Source organism: Schistocerca americana, chromosome 2 (assembly GCF_021461395.2).
Source record: "Schistocerca americana isolate TAMUIC-IGC-003095 chromosome 2, iqSchAmer2.1, whole genome shotgun sequence".
Taxonomy (NCBI): domain Eukaryota; kingdom Metazoa; phylum Arthropoda; class Insecta; order Orthoptera; family Acrididae; genus Schistocerca; species Schistocerca americana.
In genome coordinates, this window is record NC_060120.1 from 83,588,526 (window position 1) to 83,609,531 (window position 21,006).

General features: G+C 42.4%; 1 protein-coding gene across 1 annotated transcript in view; it reads left to right on the top strand.

The window, feature by feature from the left end:
* Positions 1–4,156: 4,156 nt before the first annotated feature.
* Positions 4,157–21,006, top strand: part of LOC124593797 (chaoptin-like) — a 161,715-nt gene continuing 144,865 nt past the window's right edge. Inside the window, exon 1 of the mRNA XM_047132145.1 lies at positions 4,157–4,379. Coding sequence (XP_046988101.1) covers positions 4,157–4,379 — 223 coding nt within the window. The remainder of the gene's footprint in view (positions 4,380–21,006) is intronic.

Sequence of the window (21,006 nt, forward strand, 5' to 3'; positions counted from 1 at the left end):
TGAGGACGCCGCCCGGTATCAGCGAATAAATACGATATAACAGTGCCTGTGTTGTTACGAAGAACGATGCATTCATGCATACGTTCCAGTTCCTCAACCACTTTTGTTACACTTATTCCGTAACAGTTCACACCAACCAGCATCTTTTGGCTTGAAGTTTGATGTGGCGTACTGTTATATTACTAACACCTTGGATTTTCTGGAAATGTTTGAATTTTATATATTAAGATCTGTCGTGTAGTTGGTACCTTTAAAGTTACGTAGAGCGAGACTGAAGTCATCTATCTATCCACACGGGTGACGTAACTGAAAAATCAGTTGTCACTCATGTTTATTAGTAAATATCGAAACCGGTAGCATTTCATAGCAGCAGGCGTCGGTACAACATGATTACCGACAAATAAGTTACCTGAAAGCTGTGATGTAGCAACCACCCAAAATTTTTTAAATATTACACTAGGGAAGCAAAAACGTTTTCCAATTACTCTGCATCAATTTTACGTCATTTACATAGGCATGTAGTAAGCGTCTGTGTCCGACGGCCATTTTCTGAAACTGATATTGGCGAGTACCTACGTCCCCCAGACTACCTAACAGATCAAAACGAAAATTTCTGTTCCGACACTGACAATGTTGAGTGTTTATGGAAAAAGTTCAAGGTAATCGTAAAATGCGTTTTAGACAGGTACGTGCCGAGTAAAACTGTGAGGGACGGAAAAACCCACCGTGGTTCAACAACAAAGTTAGGAAACTACTGCGAAAGCAAAGAGAGCTTCACTCCAAGTGTAAACGCAGCCAAAACCTCTCAGTCAGACAGAAGCTAAACGATGTCAAAGTTAGCGTAAGGAGGGCTATGCGTGAAGCGTTCAGTGAATTCGAAAGTAAAATTCTATGTACCGACGTGACAGAAAATCCTAAGAAGTTCTGGTCTTACGTTAAATCAGTAAGTGGCTCGAAACAGCATATCCAGACACTCCGGGATGATGATGGCATTGAAACAGAGGATGACACGCGTAAAGCTGAAATACTAAACACCTTTTTCCAAAGCTGTTTCACAGAGGAAGACTGCACTGCAGTTCCTTCTCTAAATCCTCGCACAAACGAAAAAACGGCTGACATCGAAATAAGTGTCCAAGGAATAGAAAAGCAACTGGAATCACTCAACAGAGGAAAGTCCACTGGACCTGACGGGATACCAATTCGATTCTACACAGAGTACGCGAAAGAACTTGCCTCCCTTCTAAAAGCCGTGTACCGCATATCTCTAGAGGAACGGAAGGTTCCAAATGATTGGAAAAGAGCACAGGTAGTCCCAGTCTTCAAGAAGGGTCGAGTTGATGCGCAAAACTATAGACCTATATCTCTGACGTCGATCTGTTGTAGAATTTTAGAACATGTTTTTTGCTCGAGTATCATGTCGTTTTTGGAAACCCAGAATCTACTCTGTAGGAATCAACATGGATTCCGGAAACAGCGATCGTGTGAGACCCAACTCGCTTTATTTGTTCATGAGACCCAGAAAATATTAGATACAGGCTCCCAGGTAGATGCTATTTTCCTTGACTTCCGGAAGGCGTTCGATACAGTTCCGCACTGTCGCCTCATAAACAAAGTAAGAGCCTACGGAATATCAGACCAGCTGTGTGACTGGATTGAAGAGTTTTTAGCAAATAGAACCCAGCATGTTGTTATCAATGGGGAGACGTCTACAGACGTTAAAGTAACCTCTGGCGTGCCACAGGGGTGTGTTATGGGACCATTGCTTTTCACAATATATATAAATGACCTAGTAGATTGTGTCGGAAGTTCCATTCGGCTTTTCGCGGATGATGCTGTAGTACACAGAGAAGTTGCACCATTAGAAAATTGTAGCGAAATGCAGGAAGATCTGCAGCGGATAGGCACTTGGTGCTGGGAGTGGCAACTGACCCTTAACATAGACAAATGTAATGTATTGCGAATACATAGAAAGAGGGATCCTTTATTGTATGTTATATGATAGCGGAACAAACACTGGTAGAAGTTACTTCTGTCAAATATCTGGGAGTATGCGTGCGGAACGATTTGAAGTGGAATGATCATATAAAATTAATTGTTGGTAAGGCGGGTGCCAGGTTGAGATTCATTGGGAGAGTCCTTAGAAAATGTAGTCCATCAACAAAACACTCGTTCGACCTATAGTTGAGTATTGCTCATCAGTGTGGGATCCGTACCAGATCGGGTTGACGGAGGAGATAGAGAAGATCCAAAGAAGAGCGGCGCGTTTCGTCACAGGGTTATTTGGTAACCGTGATAGCGTTACGGAGATGTTTAGCAAACTCAAGTGGCAGACTCTGCAAGAGAGGCGCTCTGCATCGCGGTGTAGCTTGCTCGCCAGGTTTCGAGAGGATGCGTTTCTAGATGAGGTATCGAATGTATTGCTTCCTCCTACTTATACCTCCCGAGGAGATCACGAATGTAAAATTAGAGAGATTCGAGCGCGTACGGAGGCTTTCAGACAGTCGTTCTTCCTGCGAACCATACGCGACTGGAACAGAAAAGGGAGGTAATGACCGTGGCACGTAAAGTGCCCTCCGCCACATACCGTTGGGTGGCTTGCGGAGTATAAATGTAGATGTAGATGTAGATGGTTGAGCTAGGTCCCTTCAATAATCTACTGCTAGAAAAGGAGAATTCTATTTCGCCTGATGTTTATAGAATCTAACAGGTACAGTAGCAGCTGCATTTGATTTTCAGTTAAAAATTTAACTCCGAACAGACTTCAGAAGGCTCAACAGTACCTACCGACCACCGTGTCGTCATCAGACAATAGGCGTCACGGGATGCGGATATAGAGGGGTACGTGGTCAGGCTACCGCTCTAACGGATATTGCCAGTTTTCGTGACCGGAGGAGCTACTTCTCATTTCAGGAGCTCTTCAATTTTTCCTTACAAGGGCTGAGTGCACCGCACTAACCAAAAGCGCCGGCAGAACCGGACGCTCACCCATGCAAGTGCTAGCCAATCCCGACAGCGCTTAACTTCGGTGATCAGACTGGAACCTGCTTACCTCTGCCGCAAGGTCATTGGCTGATTTTTCAATTTATCACTGGCAACACTGTTTTTCTTTGAAATTACTGTGGGACACGTAATTCGAAATTAGGTAGTTATTTTTAACATCATTTTTCTGTTACCCACGGTTTCTTCGCCGTTGCTATTTTGTATCTTTGTCTTTTCAACTTCTTTTATTGCCCATTTTAGAAATGTTCATTCCTCTTTTACCGAACTGTCTACTATGATATTCATTATCACATTATGTACAGAGCTAGGGAACATCAAACGCAATTCATAATATTTCTTCAGGACTTCCATATCCCATTTCTTTCCACATCGATTTCACAGGTTTCTTTTAAACTTCAGTCTAACGTTCGTTATTACTAACTCAGTCCAGTATCTGATTTCGGAATCTCTTTCTGACTATGAGGTAATCCCGTTGGGATCTTTCCGTGACTCCAGGCCTTTTGCTACTGTACCTCCACCTCTAGAAATTTCTGAACAGTCTATTCGCTATTAGTAACTGAAATTTTTTGCAAGGTGCAGTTTTCTGTCTCTCTGCATGTTTCTCCTATTCTTTTCTCTACTGTGTTCTAATCTCACTGTACATACTGGAATACCAGCTCAGTGCCCTCAGACACTCTCTCTCCACTTTCACCTTCGGCTTGTGGTGTCGGCCACTATGGGCTGCTCATACCTGTAAGACGGACACATAAAGTAGTGTGGTCAACATAACACGACCCCTTTTCACTTTCCACCCTTATATCCGGGACTCTGTCAATGCCTGAATTCCATCCTCGGGAACAGACATATGGACTATCTCAAGCAGCGGAGACAGGAATTCCTAGCAGCGCCACAGGCACAAGCTATTGGTCACTTAGGCCCCACAACCGCCACAGTTCTGGGCAGTAACCACAGTCCCAATGAAGATTGCCTACGCAACGTATAGCTGTTGACATTAGCGACCAATTTCTCTCTCATCTTCATACAACAAACGTGGTCCATAACTAATTCTGGGATAGCGTTATTAGCCAATATAAAGTCAAAAACGAGTAAATGCAAGGTGAGTAAACGATCAAGAGAACTTGTATAGAGTAATGTAGTCGGAATACGCTGCTCGCAGATGTGGCCGCCATGGCTGCGGTGGTCGCTGCTGTTGGCAACCCTGGTGCCGTCGGGTGCGGAGCAGGTGGCGCCGTGCGGCTTCAACACGATGTGCTCGTGCAAGGACGGCGGCGGAGGCGCGGCCGGCGGCCCGGGCGCGCGGATCACCACCCTGCCCGCCGACGCCGCCCGCCCGCTGCGTGACGTCACCTGCCTCGGGGTGCCCTTCTCGCGTCTGCCACGTGAGTTGCCGCCTTACTTTACTTCACGTCTTAAGCGAATACTAAGTTGGTTAAAAAATAAATAAAGAACTATACTGGCTCTAATTTTCAAAAAGGTCACCATGGTTCAATAAACGTTTGTTCCATCTGTATAGTACTATACTGAAGGCGTCGGCCTGAATCTTCGTTCGCTTCTTCCTTATTGCCCGGAACGATATAGAAAGGTCGGTCTAGAACCACTGACGGCCGCCAAGCGACCACTGACGTGTGCTGTGAAACGTCTCTGTGAAATCGTTTCATAAGACGCTTGTCGAATTCGGTACAACTTATTCACTTTACCATCTGGTGAGCATGATGTATGAAACATTCGAAATACCCTCAGACTTCAAGAAGAATATAATAATTCCAATCCCAAAGAAAGCAGGTGTTGACAGATGTGAAAATTACCGAACTATCAGCTTAATAAGTCACAGCTGCAAAATACTAACACGAATTCTTTAGAGACGAATGGAAAAACTAGTAGAAGCCAACCTCGGGGAAGATCAGTTTGGATTCCGTAGAAACACTGGAACACGTGAGGCAATACTGACCTTACAACTTATCTTAGAAGAAATATTAAGAAAAGGCAAACCTACGTTTCTAGCATTTGTAGACTTAGAGCAAGCTTTTGACAATGTTGACTGGAATACTCTCTTTCAAATTATAAAGGTGGCAGGGGTAAAATACAGGGAGCGAACGGCTATTTACAATTTGTACAGAAACCAGATAGCAGTTATAAGAGTCGCGGGACATGAAAGGGAAGCAGTGGTTGGGAAGGGTGTAAGACAGGGTTGTAGCCTCTCCCCGATGTTGTTCGATCTGTATATTGAGCAAGCAGTAAAGGATACAAAAGAAAAATTCGGAGTAGGTATTAAAATTCATGGAGAAGAAATAAAAACTTTGAGGTTCACCGATGACATTGTAATTCTGTCAGAGACAGCAAAGGACTTGGAAGAGCAGTTGAATGGAATGGACAGTGTCTTGAAAGGAGGATATAAGATGAACATCAACAAAAGCAAAACAAGGATAATGGAATGTAGTCTAATTAAGTCGGGTGATGCTGAGGGAATTAGATTAGGAAATGAGGCACTTAAAGTAGTAAAGGAGTTTTGCTATTTGGGGAGCAAAATAACTGATGATGGTCGAAGTAGAGAGGATATAAAATGTAGGCTGGCAATGGCAAGGAAAGCGTTTCTGAAGAAGAGAAATTTGTTAACATCCAGTATTGATTTAAGTGTCAGGAAGTCATTTCTGAAAGTATTTGTATGGAGTGTAGCCATGTATGGAAGTGAAACATGGACGATAAATAGTTTGGACAAGAAGAGAATAGAAGCTTTCGAAATGCGGTGCTACAGAAGAATGCAGAAGATTAGATGGGTAGATCACAGAACTAATGAGGAAGTATTGAATAGGATTGGGGAGAAGAGAAGTTTGTGGCACAAGTTGACCAGAAGAAGGGATCGGTTGGTAGGACATGTTCTGAGGCATCAAGGGATCACCAATTTAGTATTGGAGGGCAGCGTGGAGGGTAAAAATCGTAGAGGGAGACCAAGAGATGAATACACTAAGCAGATTCAGAAGGATGTAGGTTGCAGTAGGTACTGGGAGATGAAAAAGCTTGCACAGGATAGAGTAGCATGGAGAGCTGCATCAAACCAGTCTCAGGACTGAAGACCACAACAACAACAACATACCTTATTTTAACTCAATTCGTGAACTCTTCCAGAAAGACTGAGCACTGAAATAAGGCCTATTAAATATTATACGTGTGTTTTAATGTGGGGTCTCGGTTTTATTTTGTTTGATTCTCCTTCGAAGGAGAGCAACTTCGGTTTCCAGTACCTGAAGAGAGAGGTTTACCCATTTTAGTCGAAGGCTGTTTTTGTGTGTGCGGTTGGTGACGGAGGGCTACCCCTCTGGTAGCTTCCGCTGCACGGGGAACTAGGTAGCCTCGAAAGAGAAAGGCGCACTCTTCGGTGAACGCTTGGTGAGTACGGATCGTTGCTCTTAAGGTGGGTTTCAGGTGATAGCAAGCAGGTTGAGTTAGGGCTCCGTTATGTTTAACTATTGAGATACTTACGAACCTCAGCTTAACTGAAGCATGTGGAACGAGTTATTTTTCCTAATGTGTCATAATTGTTGTTGTTGTTGTGGTCTTCAGTACTGAGACTGGTTTGATGCAGCTCTCCATGCTACCCTATCCTGTGCAAGCTTCTTCATCTCCCAGTACTTACTGCAACCCATATCCTTCTGAATCTGCTTAGTGTTTTCATCTCTTGGTCTCCCTCTACGATTTTTACCCTCCACGCTGCCCTCCAATGCTAAATTTGTGATCCCTTGGTGCCTCAGAACATGTCCTACTAACACGTCCCTTCTTTTTGTCAGGTTGTGCCACAAACTCCTCTTCTCCCCAATTCTATTCAATACTTCATCATTAGTTATGTGATCTACCCATCTAATCTTCAGAATTCTTCTGTAGCACCACATTTCGAAAGCTTCTATTCTCTTCCTGTCCAAACTATTTATCGTCCATGTTTCACTTACATACATGGCTACAATCCATACAAATACTTTCAGAAACGGCTTCCTGACACTTAAATCTATACTCGATGTTAACAAATTTCTCTTCTTCAGAAACGCTTTCCTTGCCATTGCCTGTCTACAATGTATATCCTCCCTACTTCGACCATCATCAGTTATTTAGCTCCCCAAATATCAAAACTCCTTTACTACTTTAAGTGTCTCATTCCCTAATCTAATTCCCTCAGCATCACCCAAGTTAACTCGACTACATTCCATTATCCTCATTTTGCTTTTTTTGATGTTCATCTTATATCCTCCTTTCAAGACACTGTCCATTATGTTCAACTGCTCTACCAAGTCCTTTGCTGTCTCTGATATAATTACAATGTCATCGCCGAACCTCAAAGTTTTTATTTCTTCTTCATGGATATTAATACCTATTCCGAATTTTTCTTTTGTTTCCTTGACTGCTTGCTCAATATACAGATTGAATAACATCGGGGAGAGGCTACAACCTTGTCTCACTCTCTTCCCAACCACTGCTTCCCTTTCATGCCCCTCGACTCTTACAACTGCCATTTGCTTTCCGTACAAATTGTAAATAGCCTTTCGCTCCCTGTATTTTACCCCTGCCACCTTTATAATTTGAAAGAGAGTATTCCAGTCAACATTGTCAAAATCTTTCTCTAAGTCTACAAATGCTAGAAACGTAGGTTTGCCTTTCCTTAATGTTTCTTCTAAGATAAGTCGTAAGGTCAGTATTGCCTCACGTGTTCCAATATTCCTACGGAATCCAAAGTGATCTTCCCCGAGGTCTGCTTCTACCAGTTTTTCCATTCCTCTGTAAAGAATTCGCGTTAGTATTTTGCAGCTGTGACATATCATAATTATATTGCTTTAAATAGGCGATTTTTGGGTGTGTGAGTTAAAAGCGTGGAAGTTACTTTGTTCATTTTGAACAACGATGAAGTAGAATTTCAAACGGTAAGTCTGATTAGGAAAAGCTGCTTTGGATCACTTCAACCGTGCGTGAGTGTAATACTGTTTCGAAGCGAGTATGATTTTTAATGATTTTTAATCTTATATTTTGTGAAAGTGGCTTTTGGCTTTGTGTGTCGATTTTGTGCCACGTGCTTGGTAATCAATGATCCTTCTGGTCCACCACGGCACAGCTATAGGTTTTATTTTAACAGTTTGCTTGTTTAATGAGCTATAATTTCTGCAAGAATATCTGTTCTTTCGTGCGCTTCCTGCAAAGCAGCACAACAATTCGATTCGGAATGCACCACGTGCTCTAGCTCGGCCTTTTTCAAGCAGCATACGCAGTTAGTATGTTGAATAATTATCGCGCACCCTCGTGCACTGGTTAAACCTCTGTCCAGAATAGTGCATGCGTAGAATTGTAATGCGAATCTCACTGAGATATTTTTATGGTATGAACGCAAAGAGATGATAGTATCACTGTCTCCCACCCCCTTTTTCTGTGTTTCTTCTTGCTGTAGTTAAATTGTTGTCTGTTGCATTCTCACGTAGTTCTTACTTAAATGTTTCTAGTCAGGCACCATTTATGTGTAGTTAGCATGTGCAACCAAATACTTAGATACAATAAATAATCTACGTGAAAGATAAATTCAGTGGTGTTGATCTTACCCACTTACTCCGATCTCCAATCCTGAGTTAATCAAGTTACTTCATGCACGAAATGGAGTGCTATTTATCTGGCTACTTACAGAAATTTTCATACTTGTAATTGAATGATTAAAGTAATTAAATTAATAATTTTCCACCTCCGTTTATTTCTAAATGGTTAGGAAGGGCTTGGGCTGGTGGTGACTCTGAATTTATGACTTTTTATCATTATTTGTGTGAGAGAAGCAGCTAGAAATTCGAGACCACGTATTTGGCTCTATGAGAAACGTCGTAAAGATAGTAATACTTTACAGCTGTTGCCAAAATGTGATTGCTCGTTATTGTATAGGAGCACGTCATGTTGTCAGAGACGATTCGACTGTTCTTGCAACTTTTTAAGTGTGTGCAATCACTCTCAGAGTACTGTGCTTCAGTAGTTTCATACTTGTTGGTGCTCGTTTAGCTTCGCTGGAAGTTCATTCTAGGATGGTTTCACTGTCTGTATCAGAAATCTACATCTGCATCGAATGGTTGCAAGCCACCTAACAGCGTGTGGCTGAGGGAAGTTTGTGTAAAAGTGCCATTTCTCCCTTTTCTTGTTCCAGTTACGAATGGTTCGCTGGAAGAAAAACTGCTGGTCAGCCAAGGCGTGGGTTCGAATATCTGATTTTATTTTCATGGCCTCTTCGCGAGAGACACGCAGGTGGGAACCAAGATCTTGGTTGGCTCTTCCAGGGACGTACGCTGTCGGAACTTTAACAATAAACCGCACTGGGACGCAGAACACTCCGTAATTTGTGCATACAGTACAACAATCCAAATGTATCACCCCGGGGAACAATACAATAAAAATGAAGACAACCTCAAGCCTATTACAACAGTCGTCTCAAAAGTGAAACAATTTCAATCTTTTGAGGAATAGTGCGAAATTCCAGCATATTGTGCCTTCTCAGATTAAATACCTGCGAATATCATTTCAAATAAGACATAAGGGGTATTACCCTTACGACCTGTTGCAAATTCATATCCCGGGGATTGTCGCCAGATAATATTGTTCAATATACATATGAAGATGGTATCTGTTCTTTCAGATATGTCCAAAAGAACAGTTGCCATCTTAATGCCCACCGGCCATTTTACCATCTTCTTCCGTGCGGATGCACAAACAGTGCCCGAACTCTTACAGGAGTCGGCGGTAAAGCAGCGAGTAAGGAATGATGGGCAGGGGCACTACGAATATAGTGCGGGACAATACGTTGCGAATGCGGGTCTCACGGGAGGCGTGCCAGAGATAAATCCCTGCAGTCGCACAATCCTCTGTGTCGTCGGTGGCGTCTGTCATTATGCAGGAGATTCCGGGTTTGAGTCCCGGTCGGGGCATACATTTTCAACTGTCCCCGTTGACTTATATGAATGCCTGTACGCAGCTAAAGGTATTCATTTCATTGTAATATTATTCAAGTCCGACAACATTTCTTTGACACAACTCTTCGAGATCTTTAGATGATGGTTGTTGCTGTGTTAAACTGCTGGAGGAAGCACCTAGTGATACTCGGGCAACGGTGTCGAAATTTCTTGGGATAAGGAAAAGGAATTGTCATGCACGGGGAGGCAGTCTCAGCAGGTCAAAGTAGCGCTGATAGCACTGCCTGTTAAAAGCTGAAGACAAGCCTTGCGCGTGTGCACAGTGGGCAATGATATACTGCCAGACGTTGCTTTGGTTAAAAGCTGAATTAACTCCCTACGTTTTGCTCCGTAGCGTCAGAAATCGAAGGTTCTTGTTCCTCCCGTTTCCGTTTAATGGAGGTCTGTGCTGGATTCAAGACAATGCTTAGCTGATACGACGCGTACCTGTTGATAAGATTGACAGCCATATGGATTTGTATGGCATCATCAAAAGAGGAATTCCAGAACGATGACGCTGGGGATAAAAGATTTTTCATACAACATGTGATGCACTGTGTTCAGGCAGTACCTCAATACCAACGCTTTTTCATTTAACAGTCTTCTCCTCTGAATGCATGCCACTCCATTCCGGCCTGGTGGCAGTTAACAAACAGATCGTGAGTAGATTTATGCACCCTTGAAGGAACATTTGAGGAAGTAGTTTATTTGTATTTTGGGTATCAACAATATTACTTTAAAACTAAATCTACATGTATAGACCACACGTTTACGTCGAGTACCTCTATCATTATCACCATTCTTCTTCATATTTCATTCACACAGGATGCGCGGAATACCACTCTTGTTAACCTCATGTAAGATCAAATGTTAGTAGTTTCACTATCGAGGACATATCGTAAAATATTTGCTTAGCTCTTCTTGAAACGAGTTCTTTGTGACTGTCATCAGTAAACCGGTATTCAAGCATATGCCCCTAGAGTTCAATAAGTACGTCCGCGACAATTCCTCAACGACCAGACCAACCTGAGACATACGCTACTGGTCATTAAAATTTCTACACCAAGAAGAAATGCAAATGATAAACGGGTATTCATTGGACGAATATATTATACTGGAACTGACATATGATTACATTTTCACGCAATTTGGGTGCATAGAGCCTGAGGAATCAGTACCCAGAACAACCACCTCTGGCCGCAATAACGGCCTTGATACGCCTGGGCATTGAGTCCAACAGAGCTTGGATGACGTGAACAGATACAGCTGCCCATACACCTTCAACACGATACCACAGTTCATCAAGAGTAGTGAGTGGCGTATGGTGACGAGCCAGTTGCTCGGCCGCCATTGACCAGACGTTTTCAATTGGTGAGAGTTCTGCAGAATGTGCTGGTCAGGGCAGCAGTCGAACATTTTCTGTACCCAGAAATGCCCGTACAGGACCTACAACATGCGGTAGTGCATTATCCTGCTGAAATGTAGGGTTTCGCAGGGATCGAATGAAGGGTAGACCCACGGGTCGTAACACATCTGAAATGTAACGTCCACTGTTCAAAGTGCCGTCAATGCGAACAAGAGGTGACCGAGACGTCTAACCAATGGCACCCCATACCATCACGCCGCCAGTATGGCGATGACGAATACACGCTACCAATGTGCGTTCACCGCGATGTCGCCAAACACGGAAGCACCCATAATGATGCTGTAAACAGAACCTGGATTCATCCGAAAAAATGACGTTTAGCCATTGGGGCACTCAGGTTTCGTCGTTGAGTAGACCATCGCAGACGCTCTTGTCTGTGATGCAGCGTCAAGGGTAACCGCAGCAATGCTCTTCGAGCTGGTAGTCCATGCTGCTGCAAACGTCGTCGAACTGTTCGTGCACATGGTTGTTGTCTTGCAAACACCCCCATCTGTTGACTCAGGGATCGAGACGTGGCTGCATGATCCGTTACAGCCATGCGGATAAGATGCCTGGCATCTCGACTCCTAGTGATACGAGACCGTTGGGATCCAGCACGGCGTTCCATATTACCGCCCTGAACCCACCGATTCCATATCCTGCTAAGTCATTGGGTCTCGACCAATGCGAGCAGCAATGTCGCGATACCATAAACCTCAATCACAATAGGCTACAATCAGACCTTTATCAAAGTCGAAACGTGATGGTACGCATTTCTCCTCCTTACACGAGGCATCTCAACAACGTTTCACCAGACAACGCCGGTCAACTGCTGTTTGTGTATGAGAAATCGGTTGGAAACTTTCCTCATGTCAACACGTTGTAGGTGTCGCCACCGGCGCCAACCTTGTGCGAATGCTCAGAAAAACTAATCATTTGCATATCACAGCATCTTCTTCCTGTCGGTTAAATTTCGCATCTGTGGCACGTCATCTTCGTGATGCAGCAATTTTAATGGCCAGTAGTGTAACATGCAACCTTTCTTAGAATATTATCTAACTTCACTATCGATTCACTTTATGACATTCGGAGACTGAGGTCCAGTATTCGAGAATAGGTCTGACGAATGTTTTTGATCTGCCATGGATGTATTACCTTGTTAGGAATTTAATTACAATTTGCACAATGCATTTCCTTACTTTCAGAGCCCATTATAAGAGGCCAGATTTGAGTATATTGTAAAAAGTCCTCTTGATGTAAAAACGCCATTTACGTATGGCAGAGTGTACGAAGAATTATCGTTCATTCTCAATATGCGAGTATTCGCTATGGGTCAAGTTGTGGTCCACAGCAAGTATGTCCCGTATCTCACGTAAATATTTGTAGCAGACTCCTAGCAAACATTATAACCTACGTGGAACAAGTTACTATCTTCTATGGAATTCATCGTTGGTTCTCAAAACTTCGATCGTATGAAAATCAACTCGCAGTCTTTACACATTATAACCACAGTTCCGTGATTAACAGGAAACCTGGTAGATCTGGTGTTTATAGACGTGTAGAAACTTTGTATTCGTTACCGCATAAGTATCATCTGAAGAATAACTATTTCTGTGTGGTATCTAGCCAGTTTTTTGACTGGAACGAGAAACTTCTGACTGACAGGGCGAAGCAATATATTCGGCTGCACAGTCATCTACATACTCTGAAGTAATATCTGAAAGGCCCCACAGGAGACTAATACGATCGTTTCTGTTAGTCTTAAATATTTATATTTTAGCCCGTAGTGTCAATTGCAGACCCATATTATTACCAGATTTTGAAATTCCATAAAAGGAAGTTACATCCGCTAACAATTTCGATAACTTCCCGTCAGAAGTCGAGAAAATGTTTACTTGCTGCAAAGACTGGCAACTACATCTAGATGTGAAGAAATGTAAAGTTACGATCTTCACAAAGTGTAACCATCTTTTATCATTTGGCCGCATGATCAGTGAGTCACAACTAGAGTCAGTTATTACATATACGTATTTGGAAGCAGCAATATGTTGCGAAATGCAGTAGAACAAGCAGCAATATGTTGCGAAATGCAGTAGAACAATCATGTAGGCTCAGCTGAAGATAAAGCACAAGGTACATTACGAATCATTAGCGGAATCTAATGAGGCTTTTCGCTCTGCAGCGGAGAGCTCGCTGTTTCGATAGCTACTGGGAGGGTAAAACTGGGTGCGGAGCGGCCATGCGAACCCGAAACCTTGATTTTCATGGGCAGCGCTCTTACCGGGTATCCACTGTTATGACACTGTGCAGCGGCAAATTATCTGCAAGCGATTGTACACAGAATACTTTTGAAAACCATACTTCAATAATGCCTAGTTTGGACTAGCAGGGATCATCGAATTTCTACAAAGCTTCGTAATGGTCACTGGCGTGTTTGATTGACACGTGACTTTAAAATAAAGATTGAATTAAAAAAAAACTCTTGGCTGGAAAAAATTCGAAGGAGTGTGCAGCAGATCTCGAAAGAATTTCATAACAGATATCAAAGAACCGTCGTTTTCGGGTAAAAGCTTCGAATAATTTGCGCCCTTCTACGTATCTGTTTCGTACACATATAATTAGGCAAATAACAATCCTCACAGAGCCCTAAGGACAGTATTCGTTCTACGCTCCGTAAGTGTCTTATACGGGACCAATGCTTCATACATCCTCCATTAAAATGTATCCTCTGCCATGCTGATGAAGGTGTACATGTAGAAGTCTGGGCCAAAATTTTATTTTGTCTTAACTGGAAGTGGCTCTCCTATCTACTGCGAGTGTTCTTCATTAAGCGCAGGTGAAATTCCAGATCGCATGCGTTTTCAAATGTACTCGAGTTCATACACGAATAGTGATACTTGCAAACTGTGAAATGGCGCAGAATTGACAACGTAAGGAAAGTGAACAAGAGTGCACGAGTAAATGAATAAGAGTGTATAAATAATTCCTTCTGTGTAGCTGAAAAGCTAAAAATTATTTGCTGTTGTGAGAAAAACAACTGCTTTACATTAGAAACTAGGTAATCGTATTCCAGTGGTTTGCAACAAATCCTCTCTTCAGATCTGCATTCCCCAACTCGATAATGGTTCAAATGGCTCAGAGCACTATAGCACTTAACTTCTGAGGTCATCAGTCCCCTAGAATCTAGAACTACTTAAACCTAACTAACCTAAGGACATCAAACACATCCATGCCCGCAGCAGGATTCGAACCTGCGACCGTAGCGGTCGCGCAGTTCCAGACTGTAGCATTTAGAACCGCTCGGCCACCCCGTCCGGCGAACTCGATAATGCTCAAGCGACTTCTTTCACTGGAAATATTTTCCCAGGTGGCACTTATCAATGCAAAAGAGGGCAGCAACTGGCGTAGAAATTTACATATTTGGATTACATTTACCAAATACGAGCTGTCCATAGTTATGGGTCATACTTTTCTTCTTTTCCCTCAGACGAAAGTGAATTCAGATTAATAATGGGATACAATAAGAGTACCTCATTATCAACGCAGACCGATTATAGTGGAGCTTCGTATCTGACTGTTGATCATGGAAATAGCCTCTATTAAAATGAACACGGATTTCGCAAGCAGAGATCCTGCAAAACTCAGCGCGCTATGTTCCTCCATGAGATCGACTGCACTATAGACAACGGTGCTCAGGTTGGTGGCCTGTTCCTTGACTTCAAGAAGGCATTTAACATCGTGCAGAACTACCGTTTAATAAAAAAAGTACGAGCTTACCGAGTATCGGAGCAGATTTTTTTACGATTCAAGATTTCCTTGAAGATAGAACTCAACACGTCGCTCTTAACGGAAAAAATCGACAGATACAGACATAACTTTCGGAGTACCCCAAGGAAGTGTGATAGGACCGTTATTGTTTAGTATGCATATACATGATCTAGTAGAAAGCGTCCGATGCTATTTAAGGCTGTTCGCAAATGATGCAGCTGTCTCTAAGAAAGTGAGAACGTTAGAAGATAGTAACGATTTGTAGGATGACTTCCAGAGAATTAATGAATGGTGCAGGCCCTGACAGTTTGCACTAAACGTAAATAAATGTAACATATTGCGGATATGTAGCAAAAGAATCCACTACTGGACAGCTACACTATTGATGACAAACCGCTGGAAACAGTATCTACCTTAAAATATGTAAGAGTAACTATCCAGAGCGACCTTAAGTGGAAAAGCTCCACAAAACAAATAATGGGAAAAGCAGATTCCCGTCTCGGACTCCTAGGAAAAATCATAAAGAAATATAACTCATCCACGAACTAAGTGCCGTAAAAGGCGCTTGTTCTACCGATTCTTATTGTTCATCTGTCTTGGATCTCTACCAGGTAGAAGAGATAGAGAAGATCCGACGAAGAGCAGCGCGTTTCGTCGCGGTATCGTTTAGCCGGTGCGAGAGCGTTACGGAGATCCTCAACAAACTCCACTGGCAGATCTTATAAAAGAGGCGCTGTACCTCACGGAGAGATTTACTATTGAAATTTCGAGGGAGCACTTTACGGGAAGAGTCGGCCAAGATAGTACTTTCCCCCCCACATACGTCTTGCGTAATGAGAAAATTCGAGAAATTAGAGTCAACACAGAGGGTTAGCGACAATCATTATTCTCACGAGCTATCGCGAGCGCACATGGTTGGAGGGTTCAGTTAGTGGTACAAGAAGTACCCTCCACCACACACCATTAGGTCGCTTGCGGATTGTGATGTAGATGTCTAACTTATTCGGAGGAGAGATCTTCAATCATCTATACTGGCAAGAGTTTTCCCTTGGTGGTAGGTACAGAAAGGAGGCCATTCTGCTTTGTGTAGAGATATAAAGAAGTACATGAAGCAGAGGTAGCCAGTAGGATTTTAAGCAAGATAGTGACGGCTGGAGAAGCGACATGCCAAGAACATGCCGCTCCAGTAACGCCATCCTGTGAGGTTCCAGACAGGGGTAGTTTGATATGAAGTACCTCCTGCGTCTGATAGTGTAGTTTATTCAACTTAATAGAGTTTTGGAAGATAGTTAATATGATACCACTTTTAACCTGTGTGAGTGTGCAAAGAGCTAAGTTATTGAGGAAATAAGTACTGCTCACTTTTGCTGACCTCCAAATTAATATTTTATTTCTCATGCATGTTGTTCAAAACTAGTCGTCTGTTAGAATAAAACTTTGTGCACATATTTGTGTAAAAGACTCCAACATTTCTATCAATATTGCAGGCGTCCGTCAGGATAATGATCTTCATTACTACTCCATTTCAATATAAATCTACACGGCGAGGCAAATAAAAGAGGTCTGGATGAGTGGATACAACTGGACGTGAATCTACGCACGTAGTCAAATTCCGCGATGCGCATACACTTCCTTCCAGTCGGATGGAGTAACTGTCCATACTGCCCGCCGAATCATGGAGCACATTTACACAGTGTTTACGCCTGACAGAGCTATTAGCAGAGGTCATCCCCGTCGCTGCCCTAGCTGACCACCCAGGTCACCTGTTTTGTCAGTATGCGAGACCTCAAGCCCAACGTGTATCGCAACAACACTCATAATCTTGAAGAACTGGAGTACAGCATTTCGGATGAAATTACAGCAATTCAAGCAGTTCAGTTTCGATCCGCCTTCAGCAACTTGCTGACCACGGCTCAAAAGTACCAAGAGATGAAAGATGGTCACTTTCAACACCTGCTATAATCAGATTAGTATTGTGCTTCGTTTGCTCTGCTGTGTTTCTTTGTACCCTCAGATTCTGTTCTCCGGGATACTTTGATTTGCTCCACCCTGTACATGTATGTTCTACTACGTCCCAATGTTCCTTTAATATACAAGGGACGATGGAGAGAGCAAATGTATGATACTACTTTTATGGCTCATGAGGAATATGGGAGCTTGAATTAAAATTAATGTAGAGTCTCAGGAGGTGATTAATTGCAGGAAATAGATATAAGGACTTCGTACAAATAAATTAGTGAAAATGCATGCTTTCCATGACTGTGCTATTACTGAATATAATTTCCCACGGATACATATTATGCTTAGACGTGTTGTTCAGTCACACTAGAGAGCATAGAGTTTAATGGTGCCATATTCATATCAAGAACGAGGTTAGATGGCATTCGACAAGGAACTTGGGAGTGGTTTAGATGCCCCAGGGATGTGACGAGAAAGGAAAGCTAACAGTTAGCACCAGTAGAAAAACCAAATGTTGCACCTCTTTTTCAGAGTTAATGAAACGTGCGAGCCTTTTACACACGAGTTGAACACGGAGGAAGCCAGCAGCATTTTAGAATGTTATCTTTAAGTTTTAGTAGTTGTTAAAGATCACGACGTACAGAGTACGTGTCAGGCCTAGATGTCTGAAATACGGGAAAGAACAGCATTAAAACAGCGAATGGTTTGTGTGAGCATGGATCCAGAGATGCATGATAAGATAGTGATAGAATGTGCACGGTGACATTGTTTGCTGGATTAGAATATGGGTCAATAATTACACCTGGAACAAAAGAACACACAGCTCCCATTGTAATACTGCTTGAAGTACCTCTAAGGTACGATTTCATTGCATCGAGGTGTGACGTTCGTTACCCATGATCAGCAAAGCGTGATTTGCCACAAGCAATGGTGATACGAGTTAAAATAAAGATACGCCGTTCATAGAATCCTGCCCGCCACCCCAATCCTACTACCCCCCTTGCTCTTCGTGATAAATAGTTTTTCGTGTCTTATTTCCTTTAAGAATTTATCCAACAACTGACGACATCATTTCAATTTCGCCTTCGATGCAAACGGAGGTAATCATATTTGTCATCCTTTAGTTCATACAACCGTATTTCATAAATTAATAGTAGAAATAATTATAAAGAGTTTAATCTCACTGGCATTAATTGAATTTACCTGTTCCATATTCAACTGGTTTAAATGACACGGTCCGGGAAAGTTATCATTTATAAATGAGGTATTTCAAAGTTATAGCAGAGAGATAAATGGTTCCGCTTGCCAGTGCTGCGTTTCCCACTTCAACAGTACAAAAACGAATCGCTGTTGTTAACATAAACATACCACATGAACTAATTACAGTGTTCCTTTTCTGTGATATATTCATAAAAATATGCAACATTCCTCGCACAGAAGACAATTTCTTCTAAAATAACCACACCAAGCTGCTGAAAGTTATTCTTCTACTACTCTGCTACTACTGTAGTTTCGATCTAACCGAAGTTCCAGACTTAATGGTGTTACGCTATATCCTTGGCCTAGCACTTCATACAGCGATAAGAAGTAGTAGATTTCTTTCCAAAATTATGGACATGTGGAATTAACCACAATAATATTTAACATTTTAAGAGTTTTGTTAGAAAACGACCGGTAAGTTCGAAAGTTGTTGCAGAGTAATAAAATAAATCTTTGAACAGAGTGGTGTAGTTATTTCACAAGAAACTTTCCTTCTTGTAATCCAGCATGTAGGATATTTGGCTTAATATCATTAAAAATGTTACATGGAAAGAAAATGGTTCAAATGGCTCTGAGCACTATGGGACTTAACTTCTGAGGTCATCAGTCCCCTAGAACTTAGAACCACTTAAACCTAACCAACCTAAGGACATCACACACATCCATCCGAGGCAGGATTCGAACCTGCGACTGTAACGGTCGCACGGTTCCAGACTGTAGCGTTCGCACGGTTCCAGACTGTAGCGCCTAGAACCTTTTGGCCACTCCGGCCGGCTACATGGAAAGAGTGAGATCCAGTATATAGCGCGTATTCTATGGATTCCAGTTAAGTTCTAATCTTCTTAGGTATTATCGAGTGGCTGTACAAGAAAAAATTGCTTCTGACAGTTAGAAATGCATGACGAGTGTTTTTTGTCAACTTACAAAATTTCTGTCTAACTTTACTAACATTGCAACAGAGAAAATCTGTGAAACCTAGTGTATTGTTACCTCGAAGTTTGAAATAGCTAAAATTAATGTATAAAAATGTCTAGCGATTTAATGGTAAAATTTATCGCTCTCATACTGATTTCAACCAAGCGTTGCCGTGCATTTGGCGTCAACGGCAGTATCCACTTTACATCTTTTTTGTCTGGTGGTAGAATTACCAGGTAAATACGAAACTTTATCACTTCACCCGTTAATTTTTACAGTTCACAAAACAATCATTGTCTAGTGACAGAATGAATCAGAGAGAAAACTGAACAAATTGGTAGCGTTCACGAACCTTCAGCCCATTTTCGAGTACAACGACATTACCTCTCATGCTATTATACGGACAGGAGAGTTGAAGGTGGATATATTATATGAATAACGAAAGGAAGACTACGGAACAAGAATCCAGGAACGCTGATAAGGCTACAAATATTTATGAAACGTGCACCATGAAATAAAGTAGCGCAAAATAAAGTAGTAAAGTGCCTATGTTTAGACGATCAGAAACACGTGCGTCTTGTATACTGATACTTTCCTCAAATGACGCGACGCACTGCTCCACGGATTTCATGAGAAACGCTTCCGGCGCATCCGGATTAATTGTCTACTGTGCCACACAATCCAGTCAGGCTAAATAATGCTCGCTAGCCTCGCACTGACCTTCTCTCATCGCCACGGCCAATAGTTAAAAGCCCTGTCGCTACGTAACTACTTTCAGCTAAGACTGCTAAATCTGAATACTGGACTATAAAGATTCACCACAGCTAAGAGTTAATGAATCACCTTCAACTCTCTATTAGCAAAGTTTCTGTTGATGATTACTCTAGTAACCCGAAAGGGACATAGTTCAATGTCAACAGAGCAAAGAATGATTTAAAAAATTATTCTCGGTTTTGCACACAAAACAAACAGTGTAATTTATTGACCACAATTAAGACTAGCAAGTATGTCTCCCTCACTAAGCCCGTAAAGTACTGCTAGCTACTGGCTCCACCTTTCCCCCAAAACTGTTGACTCACCAAAGAAGTCCACACTCATTACACCACAACATTCACAGAGAACAGCAGGAAAATAACTAAGTGTCAGGCGACGCCTGTGGAAGGGAACGCACCTTACAATACTTTGTCCCATGAAATGAAACTCTTTTGATTACGGAGGAACACTCCTTTGAGACCTTCTAAATGATAACTACGTTATAAACTTTGCCCCAGAGGCATCACGAGTTGCCATCTCAGCCGCTTGCTATAGCTCCAGAAAATAGTTTAAAGAATAATCTTTGCACCTCAGTACACCCTGTGACCCAGCCATGGCGAAGTTGTAGAGGGTTCGACGGACATGGGTAGAAAACATTACCATATTTGTAAAGGTGAATACCTATGGGGTTACAGCCAGCAGTGTGACTACTATGTAACGGTGAGGCCACTGACGGAAGGCAGTCATTTACCGCTTGGCAATGGCCGTGGAGAGCTCGGTCGAAAGCTCGTGGGACTTTAACCACCTGACGCTGCTGAAAACCAAAAATAATTTATTTAGACCTTTCGGAGAGTCAGAAAATGGTTGGAAAAAGCAGGCACTGTCGTTGGACGTTGACCTGCTCCTGCTGTAAAGTGTCTCCCCCTGGCAGGATATTAAGCACCATTTCTACAATGGGCGTGTTGGGTAAATTTCTTCGCTTCTAAAACCAAC